Consider the following 23477-nt stretch of genomic DNA (forward strand, 5'->3'; position numbering starts at 1 on the left):
AGGAAGACGGTCACCCAGGCACTTGTCACCAGCCGACTGGACTACGGAAACACCCTCTACACCGGAACCACAGCCAAACTGCAGAAAAGACTCCAACGCATCCAGAACTCCTCCGCACGACTCCTCCTGGACATTCCCCGTCACAGCCACATCTCCGGACACCTGAAAGACCTGCACTGGCTCCCCGTCAGCAAAAGAATCCCGTTCCGCCTCCTCACCCACGCACACAAAGCCCTCCACGACCTAGGCCCCAGGTACCTCAACAACCGCCTGACCTTCTACACTCCCACCCGCCAACTACGAACGACCAGCCACGCCCTCGCCGCCGTTCCACGCATCCGAAGACCCACCATGGGAGGAAGATCCTTCTCCTACCTGGCAGCCAAGACCTGGAATTCCCTCCCCATCCACCTCCGTCTTACCCAAGACCATCTCTCCTTCAGGAAGCAACTCAAGACCTGGCTGTTCGAGCAGTAGCGAACCCCCCTCCCCAAGCGCCTTGAGACCCTCCGGGTGAGTTGCGAGCTATACAAATTTCATGATTGATTGATTGATTGATTGAACTGGTTCAAACTGGAGTATGTAAGGAGGGCACCATATGTGCCCTTCAAAGCAGTCTGGTGTCGCTGGCAATCTCCCTACCACTGCCCCTTTCGTTAAGGCCTGTCTGGGAGGTGGTCATACCTTCCTGTGACAGGAAACCTATGGTTCTTCCTTCCCCTGCTTGAGCGCAGCAGCAGGAGGACAGACTCATGTCTGTTGTGGGCAGCAGCACTAGCTTGCTGTCAGACCCTGAAAGACTGTTACCATAAGTACAGGGGTTACCCCAAGGGAACCCCCAGTACATGGGATCCTATTTCCAGTACTGGAATCGGTGATGCCAAACATGACCGGGTTCGGTGCAGCCTCTATATAGTTAGACATCTCGTAATGACTGATGCCCACTATATGTATTAAAATGGCTGGCGCACTTACAAAGCCAGGAGAATCGACTCTGGGGTTTGTAGTGGTGTCCAGCTCATGCAGGGGCACCCACACACCTATATCCAAGCACCCTGTCCTCAGGACTGAAGAGCCTGCCATTGGGGTGACATAGGTTTTAACCTCCGATATAAGGAAACATATCTGGCGTGAGATGTGCAAGCACCAACTCACACAGGCTGCAATGCAGGCCTGTAGTTGCAGTTTTAAGTGGACTCCTATGGGTGGCACAATAACTACTGCAGCTCATGGGAGTCCCTGGTGTACCTATGCCCTGGGTCCAGTGGTAATATATATTAGCCACTTACTAAGTTACGCCAGTAACCAATTGTGGATGTACAAAATTACCTACCATGGTCAATTTAGGGATAAAGCACAGTGACTGGTGTCCTGTTTAGCAGGATCCCAGTCAAACTAGGTCAAAAACACATTGACACCAAGCACAAAGTGGGGGTAACCATGAAAGCAGAACCTCCTTTCCTACACTGCTGTTTAGGGGAAGGGAAAGGTCTTGAGGACTTGTGCCAAATTAAACTAGACCTGGCCATGGGCCATTGCCAACTATTAGAACTTTCGTTTTCTTCATGTTTATCTTTAAAATGCTACGGGCTAACCGTTTTGTAACACCACACAGACATTTTGTTAAAGAACCATATTTGGTGTCTATCTCTGTTTGAGCTTGCTTTAAAATGAGCTGGGTATAATTGGACTTTGGATGGAAAGCACATTCATATTCCTGACTAAGGTCTTTTCTCTCTCCTTGTGCAGGGCTTTGGGTATTAGCAGCTGTGATGAATCAGGTGATAAACTGGAGAAATCAACTAAATTAATGGTCCCAAATTGGGAAACTGTTCCTCCAAGTCCAGAAACCGAGGCTGATGGTGGAGCATTACAACCATTGGTGGTGAGTTTTATGGAGATGACCCATTTTTAAGGTGTATGTCATACCGATCAGTAAACAATATAAAAAACAGATGTGCCAAAGTTTGAGCTTTCTCACAAGATTCACATTATGTGCTCCGTTAAATATTGTAATGCTGCTTCTGAGACCGCTCTGATCTGCTCCAAATTTGGTTTGTTGAAAATATGGAAGCTGAGGGAGATAAATGGTGTTCTTGTATCACATTATTTGATAAGGTGGTGAAGCTTAGATTAGAGCTTGCCTCTGTTCCATCTTCATCAGAGTACCACAAAAAGGCAAGTTCTGCTATACGTAGTTTGTATCTAAGCTTTTCATCTAGGTAAATTGACCTGTGCAGGCTTGAAAAATAACTATTCTCTAGCATTGGTTCTTTCATAGATTGTCATGCTTGAATCATCCCGGTCGTCGAACTGCAGTCTAATGTTAAAGATAACCCAAGAGGCTGAAAGCATTGTTAATTAAGTAAACCGCTCAACTCATTCAAAAAGAACCACGCTTCAAACAAGGAGATGAGAGCAGTGTGAATATCACATCATCCAAGGGTGACCATTCCTCAGAATTCAATCCTCTGTCAAGATAGGGGAAAGAGAGTCCTTTTTTAACTCTGCTCACATCTTTTCAGATGAGTATTGTGGGATGAAAATCACAATTTCTATGCTTATTCATTGTTTGCACCAGATGTCTTCCAAGAGAATTGCTCCAGGATGAGTTTAGGCCATGTCTGAATCTGAGGAAAAGAGTCAGGCCTTTTGATTTCTGTGGGTAAAAAAAAGATCTCTCCAACACCTCTCACAAAGAATACATGTATTGCCTATATCCAGCTCATAATACTGAGGACTGCAAAATCTGCAGAAAATTCTCTACTGAGTCCCTTAAAGACCGGGAATCAAATGCAGAGAATGTCAGATTATTATATCATATTTCCTGAAGCTCATGAGAAGTAAGCCACTCCATGGCCATGAACACCACAGCAAATACCATAAGCTGCTTCACCAGCAGTTTTGCTGTGATTTCCTTAAACCTTGACAGAACCTACTGTAACTGAACCACCATTCCCTGGTCTTGCATCGTTCTTTAGCCCACTCTGCCACCCCAGTTCAGACATGGCCATATGCAAATCAGTCTAACCCTGTGCCTCATGAGAACAGTCCAGCCCGAACTGCCAAGCCATGCCTTCCCTGGACCAGATTCAAGCTTCCTAGGACCGGTTTCTGGCATTACAGCTGTCTTCAGCCAGGCTTGCTTAATGCCCTGCAAGCAGCAACCGTAGCAGCAGTAGTTTCATGCTTAAACAAGTGGTTCTAATGCACCAGAGAACACACATGCCTACCTGGTTGGACATCTGTGAGCGGACTCCCTGCCAGAAGGCGAAAAAACTTCATAACCTGTAATTGATTTTCCACAGATGTGTCAGCTATTGGGATCAAAGAGTTCTCTTGAGTAGCAGAGCTAATGCATTGACAGGTTTTTCTTTTCTGCTCCGCCTTTAGAACTGAAGTACAAAAAACGGCATGCCATTCATTAGAGAGTCACTCTTTGGGAAGCATGTTCTCTGTGTGCTAGAGAATATAGTCCAATACTGAGATGGCTAATTTGCTGGCACAAGAAAGCCCTAGGGGACTAGAAATCATTTAGTATGCAGATGATCGATATTATGTCTATTTCTGACAATCTAGGGGAGGTTCAAGCCAATTTCCAATCATGCATGTCCAATACCATGGCATGAATCCAGGCCAAGTGCTTTAAACTAAAGATCTCCAAAATGAAAATTCTTATATTTGGTAAACTCTCCACTAGCTAGTCTCCAGCTTGGTGGCCAGCCTCTCCAGACTCTACTCCTTCCTCTACCACATCCGCAAAATGCATAGGTATAATGTCCTACCATTTACAAGAACCTCGCTGACTTCAAATCAGGAAATGTTTCCTGTAAAAAAAAATGTTTTTGGACATAAGGCATTTTATGAAAATTGGTCCTACCTACATGAATATAGATTGAAATCGGACTCTCCCAATTAGGTCCTTCATTCAGCTACTTTTGCTCAGTTCTCCATTCCTCAAATCAAGAACAATAAGTTTGGCGGCTGCTCCTTTGTCCTATCTAGCTGCCAAGAACTGAAATCTGCTTCTCTCCTCCATCCATACAGTCCCTGTTTTTCATTTCTTTAAAAATGTTTTTAAAATCGGGCGGCCTTAAAGCTCATGCTGTAGAAAGAAAAATAAATATATAAATACAGCAGCAAAGAAAACAAGTCATTTTGAGTCCTAGGACAACCAGCATACAGAGGAAGCCACCAACAATACTGATATCTACCACATCATTGCACCATCAAACATAAAATCACTTTCAGCAGTATAATATGCCACAATCAACATATGCAAAAGCACCATCAAGAAGCAAGGGTGGCAACCAACACAGACCACAGGACTCGGGTAGAAGACTTTAACGTATGTACAAACCACAACATCCCACATATGCAATTCACTGGGTCCCATTGAGAGGAGGATTTTATCTTGCCTTAATGAGTGGGAAGAGGATGCCACACTGGATAGCGGACTCCGAAGAGGAAGACCAACTCCAAAAGCAGACGAGCCCTATCTCGGATTCCTGAGAGTGAAGTGTAAGAGAAAGCTAACTCAAACACCGAAGAGGGAACCAAAGATGTCTTTCGGACTGAAAAGTGGTGGACGCCACCCACACCAACAGTCACACTCCTGCCTGCCACAGTCCAGAGGACTGTTGCTAACCAGGTGAGTTGAAGCTCATAGGTTCGGAAAGGCAATGGACAAATACAGGAGGTCAAAGATAAAGCATAGTTGTTCTGCCCAACCAAGTACATGACCGGGCCTTCATTTTCCAATTCTTTTCAAAGGAGGCTAATGCTGGAAAAACCATAAAAAAAGATTTCTGTGACCATTACAGTAAAGGGGAGTATTAGAATTTGGTTGACTGGGGTGTGAGCCCTGGTCAAGCAGAAACCACAATCCTAGTCCGGGTCAAGCAACCCAAAATGAACCTGTGCTCACCCCTCTGGTAGCTTGGCACAGAGATCAGGCTTAACTTAGAGGCAATATATAAAGTGTACACACCTGAAGCAGTAAAACCGGGAAAACGCCACACAAAAAGATACCACATGTTAGAGAAATAGAGTAGAATTTAATAAATAAAATAAGACCAACACAACAAAAATCCATTCAGTAGAACCGAAATTGTGAATCTTTAAAGAATACACTGCAACAACATGACTAAAAGCATAAAGTGCCAACCATGGCTTTCTGGTCGTGATGGACTGGGTCAGAGTCAAAAATGCAAGCCAACCGCGATGCAGCGTGGGTCAGATACAGCTACAGATTAGGCCTGCTGCCGGTTTACTTTATCAAGTTTTGTGCCAAGAGCCCTGTTCACATAGAAGGTCATCAAGAGCATTGCAGGCGGCAGTCTGCATGTTGCGAAGAGTAAGCCCGGCGTTGTGGACACGTGGACATGGTTGAGTTTCACGTTGGCAGCCCCCCAAAAGGCTGATGGTGCTCTTGTGCAAGTGGACAGACTAGCAGCGGCTCGCCCTGATGTTTGGTGCGAGGAGCGCCGTTCTATTGCAAACTGGCCCATTTGCTGGTGCAAAGAGCCCAAAAGCTTGCATTTGAGTTGGAGAGCCACACCAAGGGTCTAGGACCTGAGAGGCACCTGCTGGTGGTCATCAACTTGCTGAAGACGTGTCCAGGAGTTGTTAAGGAGCCTGTATTCTTCCTGGGGATCATATCCAGAGGCCAGCAGATGAGTCCCTTGAATCACTCTGGGGTCCTGAGTTCAAGATCGGTTGAAGCTCCAGTTCTTCCTCCCCTGGCAAGAGGGCATAGGCCATCACAGCAGGGCAGCAGCTCATTAAAAGCAATAGTCAAGCAGAGTGGCAGTCCTTTTAGCAGCACATCAGTCTTTCTTCCAGCACAGCAGTCCTTCTTCCTGTCAGAGTATGCTCGGGTCCAGAAGTGTACTGAAGTGGTGTTGTGTGAGGTCCATCTGTTTTTTACATAGTTGTGCCTTTGAAGTGTTGAGCAGCTTCTAGAGGCATGCCTTTGAAGTGCATAGATGCCCTGCCTTCCCTGCCTCCAGACTAGCTATAGAGGGTATGCAACCCTTTGTATGGAGACAGGGCACAGCCTATTCGGGTGTTATTAAGGCTGAGCCCAACTCTTCCCTGCCACTCTGCCAGTGATGATCTATCCAGTCACTCCTGAGCTCCCAGTGTGTGATGCTGTCTAGGAGGAATACACAAAACCCAACTGCCAACAAAACCCAGTCATGTGAACAGAGACAGGCTGCAGGTACCAAAAGTCTAGGGCAAGAAAATGCCAACTTTCTAAAAGTGAAGCACACCATAAAGGCCTGATGAGGTTTAACAACCTGCAGGGGGTGACTCTCCTCCTATCAAACATGGCAACACAAACAAGCCACCCTGGGCCAGAATTGTGACAGTGGAGTGCAGGGGAGTCCCTTTTTAAAGGATGAATTCCTTCACCCACCTATAGGTGGCATGCTTTATCATTGGGAACCTTCTCGCACTGCAAACCTAGTCACAGTGTGGGCTACAACCCCCTTACTGTGAGGGGGTTTTAAATTCGGATTCCTGCGGCACCAAAGACAAATCCCTTCCCATTTGGAAATTACCCTTATAAAATATAACAAGGCAACTCCAATGTTATCCTATAGGAGGGATAGGCCGTGCAGCTATGAAAAACACATTTAAGAATTTTTCACTACCAGGACATGTAAAATTTTAATAGTACATGCCCCACTTTTTAAATTCACTGCACCTAACCTTGGGACAGGCCAGGGTCTACCCTAGGTGTGACGTATATGTATTAAAAAGGAAGGTTTGGACCTGGCAAAAGGTTCATTTTGCCAATTCAACATGGCAGTTTAAACTGCATGCACAGGCTCTACAATGGCAGGACTGTGACCTATTTGAAGGGCTACTTAAGTGAATGGCACAATCAGAGCTGCAGGCCTCTAGTTTCATTTAATTTACTTGCTCTGGCACATTTAGTGCACCTTACAAGGGTCTTGTAAGTAAATTAAATGTATAGACCAATGTTACTATGTTGTGAGCACAGCACATTAGCACTGGTTGGCAGTTTTAAAGTGCACAGATTGCTAAGACCAGCAAAAACAGGAGATCTAAAGGGGAAACCACACCAAGGATGGCAGGTCTAACAGGGAGGGGAAGGAATGAAAGCACAAAGCTCTCCTTGTAAGGAGACATATGGGTAAGGTAAGCAAAACTGCCCTATTAAGGTTACCACTACACCCGATAGCATATCTATAGAATACAAGTCCCTTAATTATAGGGAAGAACGGCTAATGCCCTTTAGTTGATAAAATAGGGCCTGGCAGTAACAGCAGTGAATACAAACTGGAATTGTTTTGTAGTGGTTTATTTTTACCTGGGACACTTACTTGACAGCATCTGTTTCTTCTTCTCAGGGTACTGTTGGCCAATGGGCTGCCTGCCTGACTCCTAGGAAAAGAAAGAAGGGAAGGCAAATTTGTAGAAGCTGTCTTGACAACACCTGCTCTGGATGTCTGTTTCTATTGTTTGAGTTAACTAGAATAAAGGGCAGGACTATGAAGCAATGGATTCTGTCTGCTCTACTGACGATGGAGAAGGGGCAACCACTTTTATAGAGTGCTTTGCTGACCCACAGCGCGGTGAGCTTTAGTTTTGAGCTTGGTGATAAGAGGCTTTATGGCTTTTTTTATCGCGTACACTTGTATTACCATATGTCTTGTTTGTCTAGCCTACTGGGAAGTCAGTGTTTAGGAACTTTGATAATATTGAGTGAGACCTCATCGGCGGTAGGTCGCGTTTGTCGACTCTGCGACAGCGTTGTGGTCGTCGGGATGGCGTGGTGGTGTCTTCTTAGACTAAGCCTCTGTGCGCTGACGTCAGTTCTTTCTTTTTTCACGCCTGCCAGCTTAGATCCGGAGAGAGCTTGTCCATTAGTCACTTTTTGACTGAACTTTTTTCAACTTTTGTTGACGTCATTTTTGAGTCCATCAACTCCTGGTTGCACGAGGGATGTCCCTTTGTCGGACCGGCTTCAAGCCTTGTGACTCCTGTCACAAGTTGATGTCAGTCACATATCTGTGCCTCTAGTGCCGCGAGTGCAACCACGACCCAAAGTCTTGCTCCAACTGCCTGGCCATGTATCCGAAGTCTTTGCGGGAGCGGTGCCGAAAGCTTTTGTAGGCCTGGCAGTCTGCTCCGCACCATTCGAGTTCCTGGTCAAGAGGAAGGTCTCGGGACCAGTCTCGGTGCCATCACCGCTCGTCATCGAAGTCTTTGCACTCCTCGGAAAAGTCAAAGCACCAGAAGAAGGCGAAAAAGCATAGTCGCTCTTTGCCTTCTTCCTGTCCGTCGGCCGATTCGGAGTGGAACCTGGACCGTCACCACCCTCCCGTTACGACTTCGAAGCCTGCTTCTGGGATGGCTCTGCACTTACCTCCCTTTGCCAGAGCCAGAGTGTCTCCTGCCCAGCTTTGAGCTTTTTCGAAGCGCTGCATAGCATCTTTGGGCAGTCTGACTCCGCCGGCGCTCTTTCGGGCCCCACAGACCTAAGATGCCAGCTGCTCCGACCCTGGAGTGACCCCGAGGATCCAGGCCTTGATCCGGATCGACACCAGTCGACCTCACTATACCTTCCCGCCGATTCCATTGACAACACCCACTGCACTGGTTGTGCCCCCAACCAGCGTCTACCCCAATCTCACCCCTGAGTTAGACATGGCTGCGGACCGACGTCTGTACCGTCGCCGGAAAGGTACATTTGTGCCTCTATTAATTCTTAGCGTTCCTTTTCGCCCTGATTGGCAGCCAGAGGAGGGTGATGAGGACTGGGAGGGGTCTGTTGACACTTTAACCAACCAGCTTGGAGAGCAGGACTGGCAAGAGTAACTGGGTGATACCAGTGGTTTGGATAGCTCCCCAGACCTTGGCATGCTCTTCCCCCCTCCACCGTGGATATGGAGGAGGAAGCCTCGTACGCAGTGGTGTTGCGTAGGGTTGCTGAGGCCTTGGGCCTTGAGCTTCCTATGGTGGCAGTCAGTATCTCATGACAGAGGTACTTAAACCTGCAGCGGCCTCTTCAAAGCCCCTGCTGCACTTTAAAGAAGCCCTCACTGACATCTTTCGAGGCACTTGGTCTAAGCTTTCACAGGGGCTCCTGTAGACGGAAATTATTGGCCGACGCCACCGCCCAGCCCCGGGCGACCCACTGTTCCTCCCCAACACCCGACCCCCGAGAGCTTGGTGGTCCAAGCCTCGTCTAAAGGGCGCATTCCCTTCTGCTCCTCCAGATAGGGAATTCAAGAACCTGGACCACCTTAGGAAGAAGATGTTTTCTTCTGCCAGCTTAGCGGTGCGGTAGGTGAACACCGCATGCCCCTTAGGCCATTATACCCATACAGTGTGGGATGCGGTTGCGCAAGTGCTGACACAGTGCCGAGAGGAAGCCCGAGCCGTTCTCACCCATGCAGTTGCAGAGGATCGAGACGCAGCTAAGTTCACCATTCGGTGTTGGCTGGATACTGCTGAGACTCTAAGCAGAACGGTTTCCACGTCAGTAGTCTTGTGGCGGTATGGCTGCTTGAGGACGTTGGGTTTCTCTGGGGATGTCCAATCCACCCTTTTGGATTTGCCCGTTGATGGCTGTCGCTCAAGCGCTTCAAGGATTTCAGGGCTACGGCCAGATTCTTGGGCCTCGTAGGAACCTCTTGCCCTACGCAGTCTGCCTTGCACCCCTTTTGTGGCTACGGAAGAGGTGCCCCACCACGTTCCAGCCAGTCGAGCCACAGGGCCCGCAAACTACCCAGCCTAAGCATGGCTGCGGACATGGGACCTAGAGACGCAGGTCTGGGGACCAGCGGGCGGGTCAGTCTACCCATACCTCCTTGCAGCAGCCTCCAAACCCTCCTAGTCTGACCTTTCAGAGCCACTAGAGGCCAGTGGCCGGCATGATTCGCCACCACCTCCCCCACTGGCAAAACATCACTTTGGACAGGTGGGTTTTGCAAATAGTCCAAAGGGGCTACTCCCTCCCCTTCGAGATTACCCCTCCCTCTAAACCACCAGCACTCCATTGCATGTCAGAGGATCATTTGGCCCTCTTCCGCCAGGAAGTTGCTGCTCACTTGGCCAAGGGAGCTGTTGAACAGGTCCCAGTGCCAAAAGTAGGTCGAGGTTGCTATTACTTTCTGGTACCCAAGAACGACAAAGGCCTGCGTCCTATCTTAGACCTCAGGGCCCTCAACTGCTTCCTCTGGAAGGAGAAGTTCAAAATGCTCACGTTGGCTCAGGTTCTCTCTGCCCTCCATCCCGGAGACTGGATGGTAGCGTTGGACTCGCAAGACGCCTATTTCCACATTCCCTCCCTGCCAGCCCACAAGCGTTACCTACGGTTCCCAGTAGGCCACAAGCATTTTCAGTTCGCCGTGCTCCCCTTTGACCATACCAGCGCCCCTCGGAGGTTCACGAAAGTGATGGCAGTGGTCACAGCTCATCTATGCAGATCAGGGGTTCCAGTCTTCCCCTATATCGACGACAGGCTGTTGAATGCGGCCCGCCCCAGGCTGAGGTCCCCCACCTTCAGACTACAGCGGACCTCCTGCATTCACTGAGGTTCACTATCAACGTGCCGAAGTCACACCTGATAGTTCTGGATACAACGCAGTCTCTGGCTTATCCTCCCGAGCAGCGAGTCCGGGCTATTTGGGCTGTCATACCGATGTTTCAGCCTCTATCTCTGATTTCGGTGAGAATGACCCAGAGGCTGCTAGGGCCTCATGGCCTCCTGCATCCTGTTGGTGAATCATGCCAGATGGCTTATGCAGGCTCTACAGTGGGACCTGAAGTTCCAGTGGGCCCAGGAGAATCTTTCCGATGTCGTCCAGATCTCGGAGGGGACTGCACGTCAATTGCAGTGGTGACTCATGAACCAGGATTGGGTCAGCGGTAGATCCTTCTCCCTTCCCCTCCCTTCCCCACCCAGAGTTCACAGTGGTAACAGATGTCACTCCTGGGATGGAGCAGCCACATGGGAGAGGCGGAGATCAGGGGTCTCTGGTCTCCGGCGGAGTCTGGGTTCCACATCGACCTTTTGGAGCTCCGGGCGATCTGTCTTGCACTGAAGGTATTCTTTCCATCTGTCAAAGGAAGAATAGTGCAGGTGTTCACGGACAACACCACTGCCATGTGGTACTGCAACAAACAGGGCGGGTGGGGTTGTGGACCCTATATCAAAAGGCTCTTCGCCTTTGGACATGGCTGGAACATCAGGGCATTTCCCTGCTGGTTCAACACCTGGCAGGTTCCATGAATGGCAGGGCGACAAACATTTCCCCGCTGGTGCATGATGGATCACAAATTGTGTCTTCACTCCGAGGTGGAGCAAGGTCTCTTTCGGCAGTTGGGAGAGCTTTGGTTAGATCTGTTCACCACTGAAGAGAAAGCGCAATGTCCACAGTTCTGCACATTGGAGTTTCCAAGGCGGCACTCGCTCTGCGACACATTTTGTCACAAGTGAAATTGCGGTCTCCTGTACGCGTTTCCGCCTGTACCACTTCTACCCAGAGTTCTGAAGAAGCTTAAGCGCGACCGGGTACAAGTCATTCTTGTGGCTCCGGACTGAGCACGAACAGTACCCCGAGCTCTTGAGCATGGCCATCGATCCTCTGGTCAGACTGCCTCTTCGGAAGGATCTTCTGTCACAGCAGCAGGGGAAAGTCCTTCACCCGAACCTGTTCAGCCTCCACCTCCTTGCGTGGAGCTTGAGCGGTGACAGTTGACAGATTTTGACCTTCCTCCTGAAGTCTGCAAAGTCATATTGGCAGCCAGGCATCCCTCCTCTAAAATGGTGTATGCCTGTAGATGGATCACATTTGTGGCATGGTGCACAGCAAAGGCCATGAACTCACTTTCTGCCGCTCTTTTAGAGGTTCTCCTCTTCATTCTATCTTTGACCCAGCAGGGCTCTGCTCTGGGCACTCCTAAAGGCTACCTTTCGGCCATCTCGGCCTTTCTTCACCTTCCTGATCAGCCTTCTCTTTTCAAGTCCCCAATTGTACATAGATTTCTAAAGGGCATTACTCCTCTCTTTCATCCTCCTCCTCCTTTCGTAATGACCCAATGGGACTTGAATGTTGTCCTTAGTTATCTTATGTGTGCTCCGTTAGAGCCACAACATAATTGTCCTCTTCGTCTTCGTACTTTGAAGACCGCTTTCCTGCTTGCCATCATATCTTCTCGTAGGGTGAGTGAGCTTCAGGCTCTGTCCTCCAAGCCTCGCTTTCTTGCTGTTCATCCGGACAAAGTGGTCCTACGCACCAGGCCCTCTTTTCTGCCCAATGTGGTTACTTCTTTCCACATAGGTCACATCATCACATTTGCCCACCTTCTTCCCACCTCCGCACACTTCCAAAGAGGAGAGACTCCACCGTCTGGACCCAAAACGTGCACTGTCCTTCTACCTTGACCGCACTAAAGATTTCCGGGTAGACGATCAACCCTTCATGGGTTATGTGGGCACCAAGAATGGTCAGGCTGTGCACAAATGTACCATCTCTCGATGGGTTGTCCTATGCATCAAAATCTGCTATTATTTTGTGCAGAAGGAACCTCCAGTAGGACTGCGTGCCCCTTCTACTAGAGCGACGGCAGTCACTACTGCTTTGGGATGTGGAGTTCCGCTGATTGACATCCACCAGGCAGCCACGTGGGCATCCCTACACACATTCACAGAACATTACTGCCTGGATAGCCAAGTCCAGAGAGACTGCTTTTTCGGCTGTTCTGTTCTCCATTACTTTCTGGTGTGAACTTAGTTTGCAGACCCACCTCCTGGTTGGCATTGCTGGGGTATCTTTTCTAAGGTAATGAATCTATAACTAATGGTCTTTTTCAGATGAACAAGTTACTTACCTTCGGAAATGATGCATCTGTAAGACACATACGTTAGTTATAGATTCATTACCGCCCACCAATGCTCCCCATTCTGCAAACTGACTTCTAGGAATAGGGACTCCCTACCAGGGCCCTAGTTATGTGCACCAGTGGTCAGTGTCTTGCATGGCTCTGCGATTCTGGTGTGGAAAGTTGTGTCAGAACTGACTGCAGCGTGTAGGGGCGGGGTCTAAATAGACACTGCAACGTCATCCCAGCGACAAATACGCCGAAGATGGATGCAGAGTTGACCAACGCCACCGACCGATGAGCAGGAGTACTGCTAAAGAAAAATTCTTTTGATCCGGTCTGATGCCTGGGGGTAATTCTAAGGTAAGGAATCTATAACTAATGTATCTCTCTAACAGATTCATCGTTACTGAAGGTAAGTAGCTTGTTCATTAAGGAAAGGTGTGCTCTAACTTTAGTGCAACTGTTATTTGGTCACCACAAATTTCTCTTAATCCGTTATCAATTTTGTATTGCTTTGTCAGTGTCAACAGCTCTGGTGTGTCACTTTAGGGAATATAAAATTGTATGTTTTAACACTTGTGCGAATGGTTTACATTTTCCACAATCATTTAGTATTTTGTGTATGTTCACTTAAAACATGGATTTATTGCTTATTTATAACTGGTATGGCGTAGTTTACAGTTGCTCTCTCGGTTTACATATCTCTTTTGATTTCTAATGTTTTGCTCACTGGTAAATGGTGGAGGCTATCTATATAAGATTTGAATTTTAGTTGTATAATGATGCTCTGATGTTTTACTTTTCTTTGCCTTGAGAAAATTGGTTGGAAAATAATTATCCTGCTATAAAACATGTTAGCTAGTTTATGGGGAACTTTTGCATTAAGCATATGATTTTTGTGTTTTGTAAAAAAAGTACATAGAAGACTGTTCATACAAGTTTGGAACTCCTTTGTGGTGGAGTATTGCCTATTTCTTTTGAACTGACTTTGTCCTCTTTGAAGAAAACATGGTGGCCTTGCTTTGATAGGAGCAGCTGATTTTTTTAATTAAAAATAGAATTTACTGTACTATTTAGTTTTTTGCTATTATTAATACCTGGTTTGTGTGTGTCGCTTCTTTCTATCCAGCCACTATTTTATTAAATTTGCTATTTTTGGGGTGGGTCTACCATTCTTTAATTGAAAATTTGGTATCATCTTATCAATCATGTCATCTATTGAGGAACGTTTAAAAATAGCAGAGGAGCTGTTCAGCAACTTGATTCTGGTATGGCTGTAGAGCAGAGTAGTAATAAGATAGAAGGCCTAAAAGAAAAATTTAAATGACTGGAACAACTTATAATGAGACTACTAACTGATTGGTTACTCTGACTATCATTCAAGGTGACACTTTAGTTTTGAGCTCATTAACACATGGTGATCTGGTAGAGACCTCTAGCCGCCGATTCCTTACTTTAGAACTATATCCCAAGACGTCAGACTGGATATGGAAAAGTTTTGTGAGCAGTAGCCCAGCGCGCTAGTAGGTGGTGTTGATTGGCTCCGTGTGGCATAATTGGTGATCTCCGTTCCGAAAGTGACATGCACAGTCCCTATGAAGGCGTCGCCTCAGCACGCTGACATTGGTTCTTTTCTTTCCACTCCAGTCAGCTCCGATCTGGAGGGAGCTTCCCCTTAGTCAATTTTTACAAACTTCTTTTGACTTATTGTTGCGTCTTTTTGAGGTTTTCTTCCTGGTGTGGCAGGGATGTCCTCTTGGAATGCCATCTTCAACTTTTGCGACTCCTGTCACCTCTCGATGTCGGTGAATGACCTGCATTTTGTATGCCTTTGGTGCCTCTGAGATCCTCGTCACACTGAAAGTCGTTTAGTCATTCAGGTAAGTCACGCAAGAAGAAGTCGTCGAAGAGGTCTTCGATTTCTTCTCCTCCGTTGGCCGACAAGAAGAGGGAGCGTCAACATTCAAGGCTTGGCTCCATGGTTGAGCCAGAGTCTGGCTCATCTCAGTGCCGCCCCGATTTTCTGGGAGTCTGAGGCCCATATTTGGATGCCCCATTTACTCTGGCATGCCTTCGGGCCCGCAGGTTTAGGTGGAAGCCCTGCTGGATCCAGGCTGGCAGCTCCGGCACCAGTCAGCCTTTTGGCTCCACATAAAGATCCGGACCGTGCCCCCTCGACCTTCCCCCTACGCCAATCCCAGTGACGACGCTCCTGGCGCCATCCCCATTCTGATCCCTGACTCCAACATGGAGCAGGATTGGCATTGCCCGATGCCAATACCAACTGGAGCCATGCCCGTCAGAAGGGAGCGTTAGTTGCAACATTAGTGAGGGGTGCATCAATCAGGAGTGTCCCCTTTTGATCCGCTTCTCCCTTTTAACCACATCCGCGCTCAGAGAATTCTCCTCCTGTGCTCAGATTTACAAAATCCCATGCTTCATGACGAGCTGGGCTCGGCATCAGCGTGCGAGGAGGCTACGCCATGACGAGCCCAGCTCGTCATGAGCCTGGAAGGGGTTAATGTAGCTCTAACAAATGCCCTGCTAAGGATGTGGTCCAAGTACAACACAGGGGCTCCTGTGAACAGGACTATTGCTCACCGCCCCAGGGGACCCCAACGTCCTCACACAACACCTTGCCCCAGAGGTGGGTGGTCCAAGCCTCTACTTCCCATGTGGCACATTCCTTACCGCACCACCTGATTGGGAATCCATGGGACTAGACAACTTGGGTAAGAAGATGTTTTCTTCCTCCAGCCTGACAATGTGGTCTGTGAACACGGCATGCCATTTGGGCTGCTCTTCCAACGTGCTGGAGCACTTTAGCACTTTATGGACAGCAGAGATATGGCCAGGTACTTAGGCCTATCAGTGGCCACTCATCACCACCTAACCCCCTTTCGCAGCAATGGAAGGGGCTTTCAGCTGCGTCTGTAACCACCCAGCCACCACAGCGTGCAAGCTTCACAGCCTCTGTGTGCCCGAGACTGCGTTGCCCATAGACCACGTCAATCAGGCAAACAGCGGTTGGGCCAGTCCACGCCCCCGGCAGCCGCAAACTCTGAACCCTTATAGTCTTGCCTCTTATCATGGGTACCCAGTGGGCGGCAGGATCTTCTCCACTAGTGGCAGTCTGTCACATCAGACCAATGAGTTCTGCAGATTGTCTGGAGGTGTTACTCCCTCCTCTTCTAGGCTACCCCTTTACCCATGCCACCTGCTTGTGACAGGCTGATGGAGGAACATCTTTCTCTGCTCCATCAGGAAGTGACAGCTCTCTTGGCCAAAGGGGCCATAGAGAGGGTCATGACTCCAGAAGTAGGTCATGGTTGTTATTCCCGCTACTTCTGGTTCCTAAGAAGGACGGAGCCCTTCCTCTTATCCTAAACCTACACCCTTTCCATTTCTTCCTCAAAACAAAGTTCAAAATGCTCATGCTTTCTCAAGTTAGGTCTTCCTTGGACCCAGGACACTGGATGATAGCATTGTACATATATTTTCACACATTTTCACATATTTTCACATTCCGTTTGAATGCCCACAGGCGTTACCTGCGGGTCACTTGGTGCTGCGAGCACTTTGTTTGCTGAGCTTTCTTTTGGCCTCCCCAGCACCCCTCGGGTATTCACCAAGGTGATGGCGTTGGTTGCAGCTCATCTGCAGAGATCAGGGGTGCCAGTCTTCCCCTGTCTAGACGACTGACTGTTTGAAGGCGGGCTCACACCTGGCTGTTGTCTCCCACCTCCAGACAACGTCAGACCTCCTGCACTCGCGGGGGTTTACTCCTAACGTGGCAAAGTCTCTCCTGACTCCCTCTCAGATGCTCTCTTTCATTAGAGCTGTTCTAGACACAGTGCAGTTTCAGGCCCATCCTCCCGAGCAGCGAGTCTGGAATATTCGGGCTATGATACCAATGTTTCAGCCTCTATCCTGGATTTCGGTGAGAATGACCCTGAGGCTGCTGGCCCTCATGGGCTCCTACATCTTTCTGGTGGATCATGGCAGGTAGCCTATGCGGGCTCTGCAATGGGACCTGAAGTTACAGTGGGCGCTGCATCAGGGGAATCTTTCTGACTATGTCCAGATCTTGGAAGGAACTGCACAGCAACTGCAGTGGTGGTTAATGAACTAAGATTGGGTCAGAGGCAGATCTCTCTCCCTTCCCCAACAAGAACTAACAGTGGTGATCACCCCTGGGATGGGGCGGCCATCTAGGAGAGGCAGAGATCAGAGGAGTCTGGTCTCCGGCGGAGTCCGGCCTCCATATCAATCTGTTGGAGCTCCGGGTGAGCCGCCTGGCACTGAAGGTATTCCGTCCCTCCCTGACGGAGAAAGTAGTGCAAGTTCACAGGCAACACCACTGCCATGTGGTACTGCAACAAACAATGTCAAAGGGTAAGGCGAGTTTACGCCCCAAACCAATTGCACAGCGAACGATGCCGTCTTGGCCAATTCATTCCATATTCATCCATCAGTTCATCCATATTATCAAATTAATCCAAAGTTTCACTTATGTTTTCTCATATATATATGTACAACGCTCTACATGCGGGATTCATTCAGCTTTTTTCCAAGTTTCTCATGTCAAAACTGTGCCATTCCGGGCCTCTTGTTAAAACATGAAAGATGCCAAGGTTCGTTTCCAAGCAGTGTTTATTGATAGCCCAATGCATTTCGGGCGGAATACGCCCTTTGTCAAGGGACACTGTAGGTAACAATGAAACTATTACTATGGTACATAACTGAGTGTTATAATTTCATTCAAAAAGTACACTAATACATTTAAAACAATGATACATTACAAAACCTATACATGTCAAATTCATTTTCTGTATTGTACCTTAAAGAATATATCAACAACAACCCAATTCTATCAGTGTTACACTGTTGCCTCTACATGTAAAAACGCTATGTTTGCTACAGAACAGATTCCATGTATATTACTTAATTTAACTCCTCGTGTTTTTCCCATGCTATTGCTATTACTAGAGACCAAGTAGATTGCCCAACTGTTACGATTTACCCACAACAAACTCTCCTTATTCCTTCACATCCCTCCTCACTGCAGTCTCCGTGACCTTCTATCGATGTTTCCCCTCTTAACCTCCTCTCTCCTTACATTATCCCAAAGCTTTTTGTGGGCCTCCGGTTATTTTATACAATGTGCATCTCGCCCTTTCCCTCGAATACCGTTCTCCACTGGCTCCATCTAAATAACCCCTCTGAAATACCCTCAATTACATGCTCCATTTGGTAACCCAACCCTGTTGGAATCTATTGCTAACTGCCATACCTGCTACAGACGTGGTAAACTTGCTGCGTTCTCCCGTTACATCAGCAGAATCTAACCGCTTTTTTTTCTTTCCGCATTTAAATCATGCTCAGGTGACCTGCTGCACTCTGATTGGTATTCCAATTTAAATAGACCAGCCTCGTTGTTGCTAAACACTCCTCACTGTATGAAATGCCTCTCTACCCCACAATGCATTATAAATATCCACATTTGGTAAAAAAACATTGTGTAAAAATAGTCTTTCAACGTTACTACGTGTAATGTCATTTCGTTCCCGGACTCGTTTTTATCAATACTGTTGTTAGTTTCATTTAAAACGCAGCTCGTTTTCCGAACCAGAATCTTTACTCCGTCCGGGTAGACCTTTAACCTCAGTGCTTCCTCTTTTAATGTTCTTATCTTGACGGGTGCTACCCCTTGGTGGGGCAAGTATTGTGGCAAACCATAAAATTGATCAGGGTGCACACCTTCTTTTTCAATTTTCTCAAACTACTCCAAACCTTCATGCGAAAAATGTGTGCAGCATTGGTAAAGTGCCCTGCCCTGGTGGCACTTATAGTGACAATGTCAAAGGGTGAGGCGAGTTTACGCCCCAAACCAATTGCACAGCTAACAATGCCGTCTTTGCCAATTCATTCCATATTCATCCATCAGTTCATCCATATTGTCAAATTAATCCAAAGTTTCACTTATGTTTTCTCATATATATGTACAACGCTCTACATGCGGGATTCATTCAGCTTTTTTCCAAGTTTCTCATGTCAAAACTGTGCCATTCCGGGCCTCTTGTTAAAACATGAAAGATGCCAAGGTTCGTTTCCAAGCAGTGTTTATTGATAGCCCAATGCATTTCGGGCGGAATACGCCCTTTGTCAGGGGACACTGTAAGGTAACAATGAAACTATTACTATGGTACATAACTGAGTGTTATAATTTCATTCAAAAAGTACACTAATACATTTAAAACAATGATACATTACAAAACCTATACATGTCAAATTCATTTTCTGTATTGTACCTTAAAGAATATATCAACAACGGCCCAAGTCTATCAGTGTTACACTGTTGCCTCTACATGTAAAAATGCTATGTTTGCTACAGAACAGATTCCATGTATATTACTTAATTTACCTCCTCGTGTTTTTCCCATGCTATTGCTATTACTAGAGACCAAGTAGATTGCCCAACTGTTACGATTTACCCACAACAAACACTCCTTATTCCTTCACATCCCTCCTCACTGCAGTCTCCGTGGCAACAAACAAGGCAGGTGGGGTTGTGGACCCAATGTCGAGAGGCTCTTTCCCTTTGGACATGGCTGTAACATCAGGGTATGACCCTGGTGGTTAAACACCTGGCAGGTTTTCTGAACGGTAGGGTAGGGCAGACAAACCTAGCCGTCTGTGCCTGCTAGATCACGAATGGCGTCTTCACTTTGAGGTGGTGCAAAGTTGCCACATCAGGGGGATTTTTCAAACAAGGCGGGGTGGAGGTCAAGGGCCCTATGTCAAGAGGTTCTCTGAACGCCAGGGTGGACTAACTCCGTTGTCGGTGCCTGGTAGATCACGAATGGCGTCTTCACTCACAGGTGGTGCAAGGTCTCTTTCAGCAGTAGGGAGAGCCTTGGTTAGTTAGATCTGTTCTCCCTGAAGAGAACGCGCAATGTCTGCAGTTTTGCGCATTAGCGTTTCCCAGGTTGTACTCGCTCAGTGACGCTTTTTGTCATGAGTGGAACTACGTCCTCCTGTATGCCTTTCCTCCTGTGCCATTTCTGCCCCGAGTGTTGAAGAAGATCAGGCGCGACCGGGCCCAAGTCATTCTTGAGGCTCCAGACTGGGCACCAAAAGTCTAGTACCCCATGCTCCTGATCATGGTCATTGATCCTCCGATCAAACTGCCCACTCGGAAGGATCTTCTGTCGCAGCAACAGGGGACGGTCCTCCACCCGAACCTCCTTGCGTGAAGATGAGTGGTGACAGTTGACAGCTTTTGACCTTCCGCACGAAGTCTGTAACGTCATCTTGGCAGCCAGGTGTCCCTCCGCAAAAGTAGCTTACGCCTGTAGATGGAATAAGTTTGTGGCATGGTGCACAGCAAAGGCTGTGAATTCTCTTTCTGCCCATCCTTTCTTTGGCCCAGCAAAGCTCTGCTCTGGGCACTCAAATTCTATCTTGCAGCAATTACTGCTTTCCTTCGGCTGCCAGATCAGCCATCCATTTTCAAGTCTCCTATGGTAAGCAGATTCTTTATGGGCATTATTCATCTCTTTCTCCATCTCCTTTTATAATGCCTCAGTGGAACTTTAATCTTGTCTTATCTTGTGTGCTCCCTTCGAACCTCTTCAAACTGTCCTCTCAGGCTTCTTACTTCGAAAACTGCCTTCCTTGTTGCCATCACCTCTGCTTGCAGGGTGAGTGAGCTCCAGACTTTATCCTCTAACCCCCCTTTCTTCCCTGTGCATCTGGACAAAGAGGTGCTTAAGATGAGACCCTTGTTCTTTCTAAAGTGTTTACTGCATTTCATATAGGGCAAACAATCACTTTGCACACCTTTTTCCCACCTCCAAGCAGGAGGACAGACTCCACGGTCTGGATCCAAAACTAGTGCTGTCCTTCTACCTTGATTGCACAAAAGATTTTCAGGTGAATGGTCAACTCTCCGTTGGCTATGTGGGTGCCAAGAAAGGTCGGACTGTCCAAAAGCGTACCATCTCTTGATGGGTTGTCCTTTGTATTAAAGTCTGTTATGCTTTACCAAAAAAGGAACCTCCAGTGGGGCCTGTTGTTCATTCCACTAGGGCTATGTCACTAACAACTGCATTGGCACGGGGAGTCCCAGTTGTTGACATCTGCCAGGCGGCCGCGTGGGCATCCTTGCACACGTTCACCAGACATTACTACCTAGACAGCCAAGTCCGGTGGGACAGCTTTTTTTGCCCGTTCTGTCCTCCAGGACTTTCTTGTGTGAAATTAAAACTCACTGAATTATCGAAATGGTGGGAAGCTAAATTTTTCCAACGATAATTGGAGGTAGGACACATCCCAAGGGGGTGAAGGATTCTGGTGGCCCCCAGCTTTTAAGATTCCAACCCTGACATGCTGCACGAAAGGGCTGAAAACAACAGCGAGTCTTCACTCAGAATGTTAGTGATCTTGATAAAATATGCAGAGATTGAAGAAAAATAATAGAGGATATCAATAACATTTAAATATCCCTATCCTAAGAACCGGATCAAGAGCAAATAAATTGGAATGAAGGAACATTTGTGTAATTTGGAAGAATCGTTTAAAATATGAAAGGCGCATGAATTTGCATGTGATAAAATGGATTACGAGAGGGGACAGATTTATACCTTTTTGAAAAAAGTTCACAATTTTCTAAGGTAGAGATTGCAATAAGCAGCAAACCAGGTCTAAAAGTACATTCAGAGCAAAGCAGTCTGGTGAGCTTGGAAATAGACGCAGACACTGATGAATGAATCAGCGGTCTAATAAATGTTTCAATAACGTCTGTTGTTGATTATTTCGATATTTTACTTCAGGATAGACTGTTTAATTTGCTCTCCAGACTGAAGCCGCAAAATCCTAGCCTATAAGAGGAAGAGGCAAAGGAAAAAGAGGCGGAAGGGTGCAAAACAAAGAAGAGTTACCCGAGAATAAGAAATGGAACAAGAAGTTATTGAAACACTTTCCATTAGTGACAATACCATTGTCAATTTAACAGACATGAATTTATCAGAGAAGACATAAGAACATTGAAACTGGGGCTGGCATATTGTCCAGAACAAGACATGAACTATGTACAAGCAAGAATCGAATTTTTCAGACTTATAAGAACTATGAAATTGAAGAAATATGTCATGCTCCAACCATAGTCAAGGCAACCACCAAAGGCGATGGGAGCAACACAACATGGAGAACTATCAGTACATTAAATGGATTTAATGATGGGATTAAGGGAATTAGAAAATGCTAATGTAAGAATATACACTACACAACGAAGATATGTTAGCAGTTTAACATAGTGTCAATGTTTTTGGGGAATCTCCTACAGGATTTAGACCAAGATCTTGATTCATACCAGTGATGGGAAGAGATTCCATTGACCTATACAATGAACTCCTAATCAATTAACTAAAAAACGTATATATCAATGTGAATTATAAAAAGCAGGAAAATACCTAGAAACAGAAGGAATATCGTTTTCTGGTTGATAAATTGTCAATTGTCACACTGTATTGTGAGAAATTCTGATAAAGGTGGGAACATTGTCCTGTAGAATAAAACCAAATACATGACTGAGGCATATAAGCAATTGAAAAAAAACATGTGATGCAAGGGTATCAAGTCAATCTACGTTGGCAGTGCATGCTAGGTATAATCTTGAGCTACAAACATGGTGTGATAGTTGTTTGATCAGCCATGAAGAATATATGTTCTTAAGAATAGATTATCCCACCACACCTGTATTGTACTTGATCCCCAAAGTCTGCAACGATGGGGTAAATCCACCAGGTTGCCCCATAATATCAGCCATTGGCAGTGCATTTGAAAACACTTCAAAGTATGTAAATTCTTTCTTATGTAACTTTGACAGAAATCTTCCTTCATATGTACAGGACACAGGTGACTTTTTGCGAAGAATCTATGATCTCTCTTAAGAGAGGATTTTTTTTATTGCTCACAATAGATGTATCTAAGTTATATACGAGTATAAGGCATGAGCATGGCCTAAAGGCAATCATACATTTTTTGGGAACCAGACCCTTGAAGTTAAGGCAGCATACACAGATGCTCTTAAAAATGGTTGAAAGATGTCTTGCATCTAATCATTTTCTATTTAATGGAGAGCTCTTCTATCAAGTATGTGGTGCTGCAATGGACACCTGTTTTGCCCCCAGCTATGTGAATTTGCATATGGGCTGGTAGAAGGAGCAGGTGTTCAGAACTGAATTCCAGAACATCTGCGACAGCCACATAATACATTGGTGTTGCTTTATTGAGACTTCTTCATAATTTGGAGAGGCACAGAGAAGGATGCCTGAGTTCTTTTGAGGTTAACAATTTAAAGCTGCATTTTACTAGTACCATCAGTGCACAAAGTGTAATTTATTTGGACCTTACTGTGTACTTTAAGAACAATAAATTGGGAACAAAGCTGTTTAGAAAACCCACGGCAGGTAATAAGTTACTGCATGCCACAAGCATTCGGTCGAAGATTTTGATTAAGAGCATCCCTTATGGAGAAAGCCCGAAAACACAGCCTAACCAGTGAGTGGGATTATGAAAATAGGGCAATCATAGCCCTAAAAACTAGT

The 23477-nt window shown here is 46.7% G+C and overlaps 1 protein-coding gene across 2 annotated transcripts in view; it reads left to right on the top strand.

Annotated features, from left to right (window-relative positions):
• Positions 1–23477, top strand: part of GRAMD1C (GRAM domain containing 1C) — a 1543720-nt gene that overhangs the window by 832034 nt on the left and 688209 nt on the right. For both annotated transcript variants that reach the window (XM_086935588.1, XM_086935589.1), the window contains one exon: positions 1750–1885. In XM_086935588.1, the coding sequence (XP_086791714.1) occupies positions 1750–1885 (136 nt within the window). The remainder of the gene's footprint in view (positions 1–1749; positions 1886–23477) is intronic.

This window comes from Lissotriton vulgaris, chromosome 8 (genome assembly GCF_964263255.1).
Source record: "Lissotriton vulgaris chromosome 8, aLisVul1.2, whole genome shotgun sequence".
In the NCBI taxonomy this organism is placed as follows: domain Eukaryota; kingdom Metazoa; phylum Chordata; class Amphibia; order Caudata; family Salamandridae; genus Lissotriton; species Lissotriton vulgaris.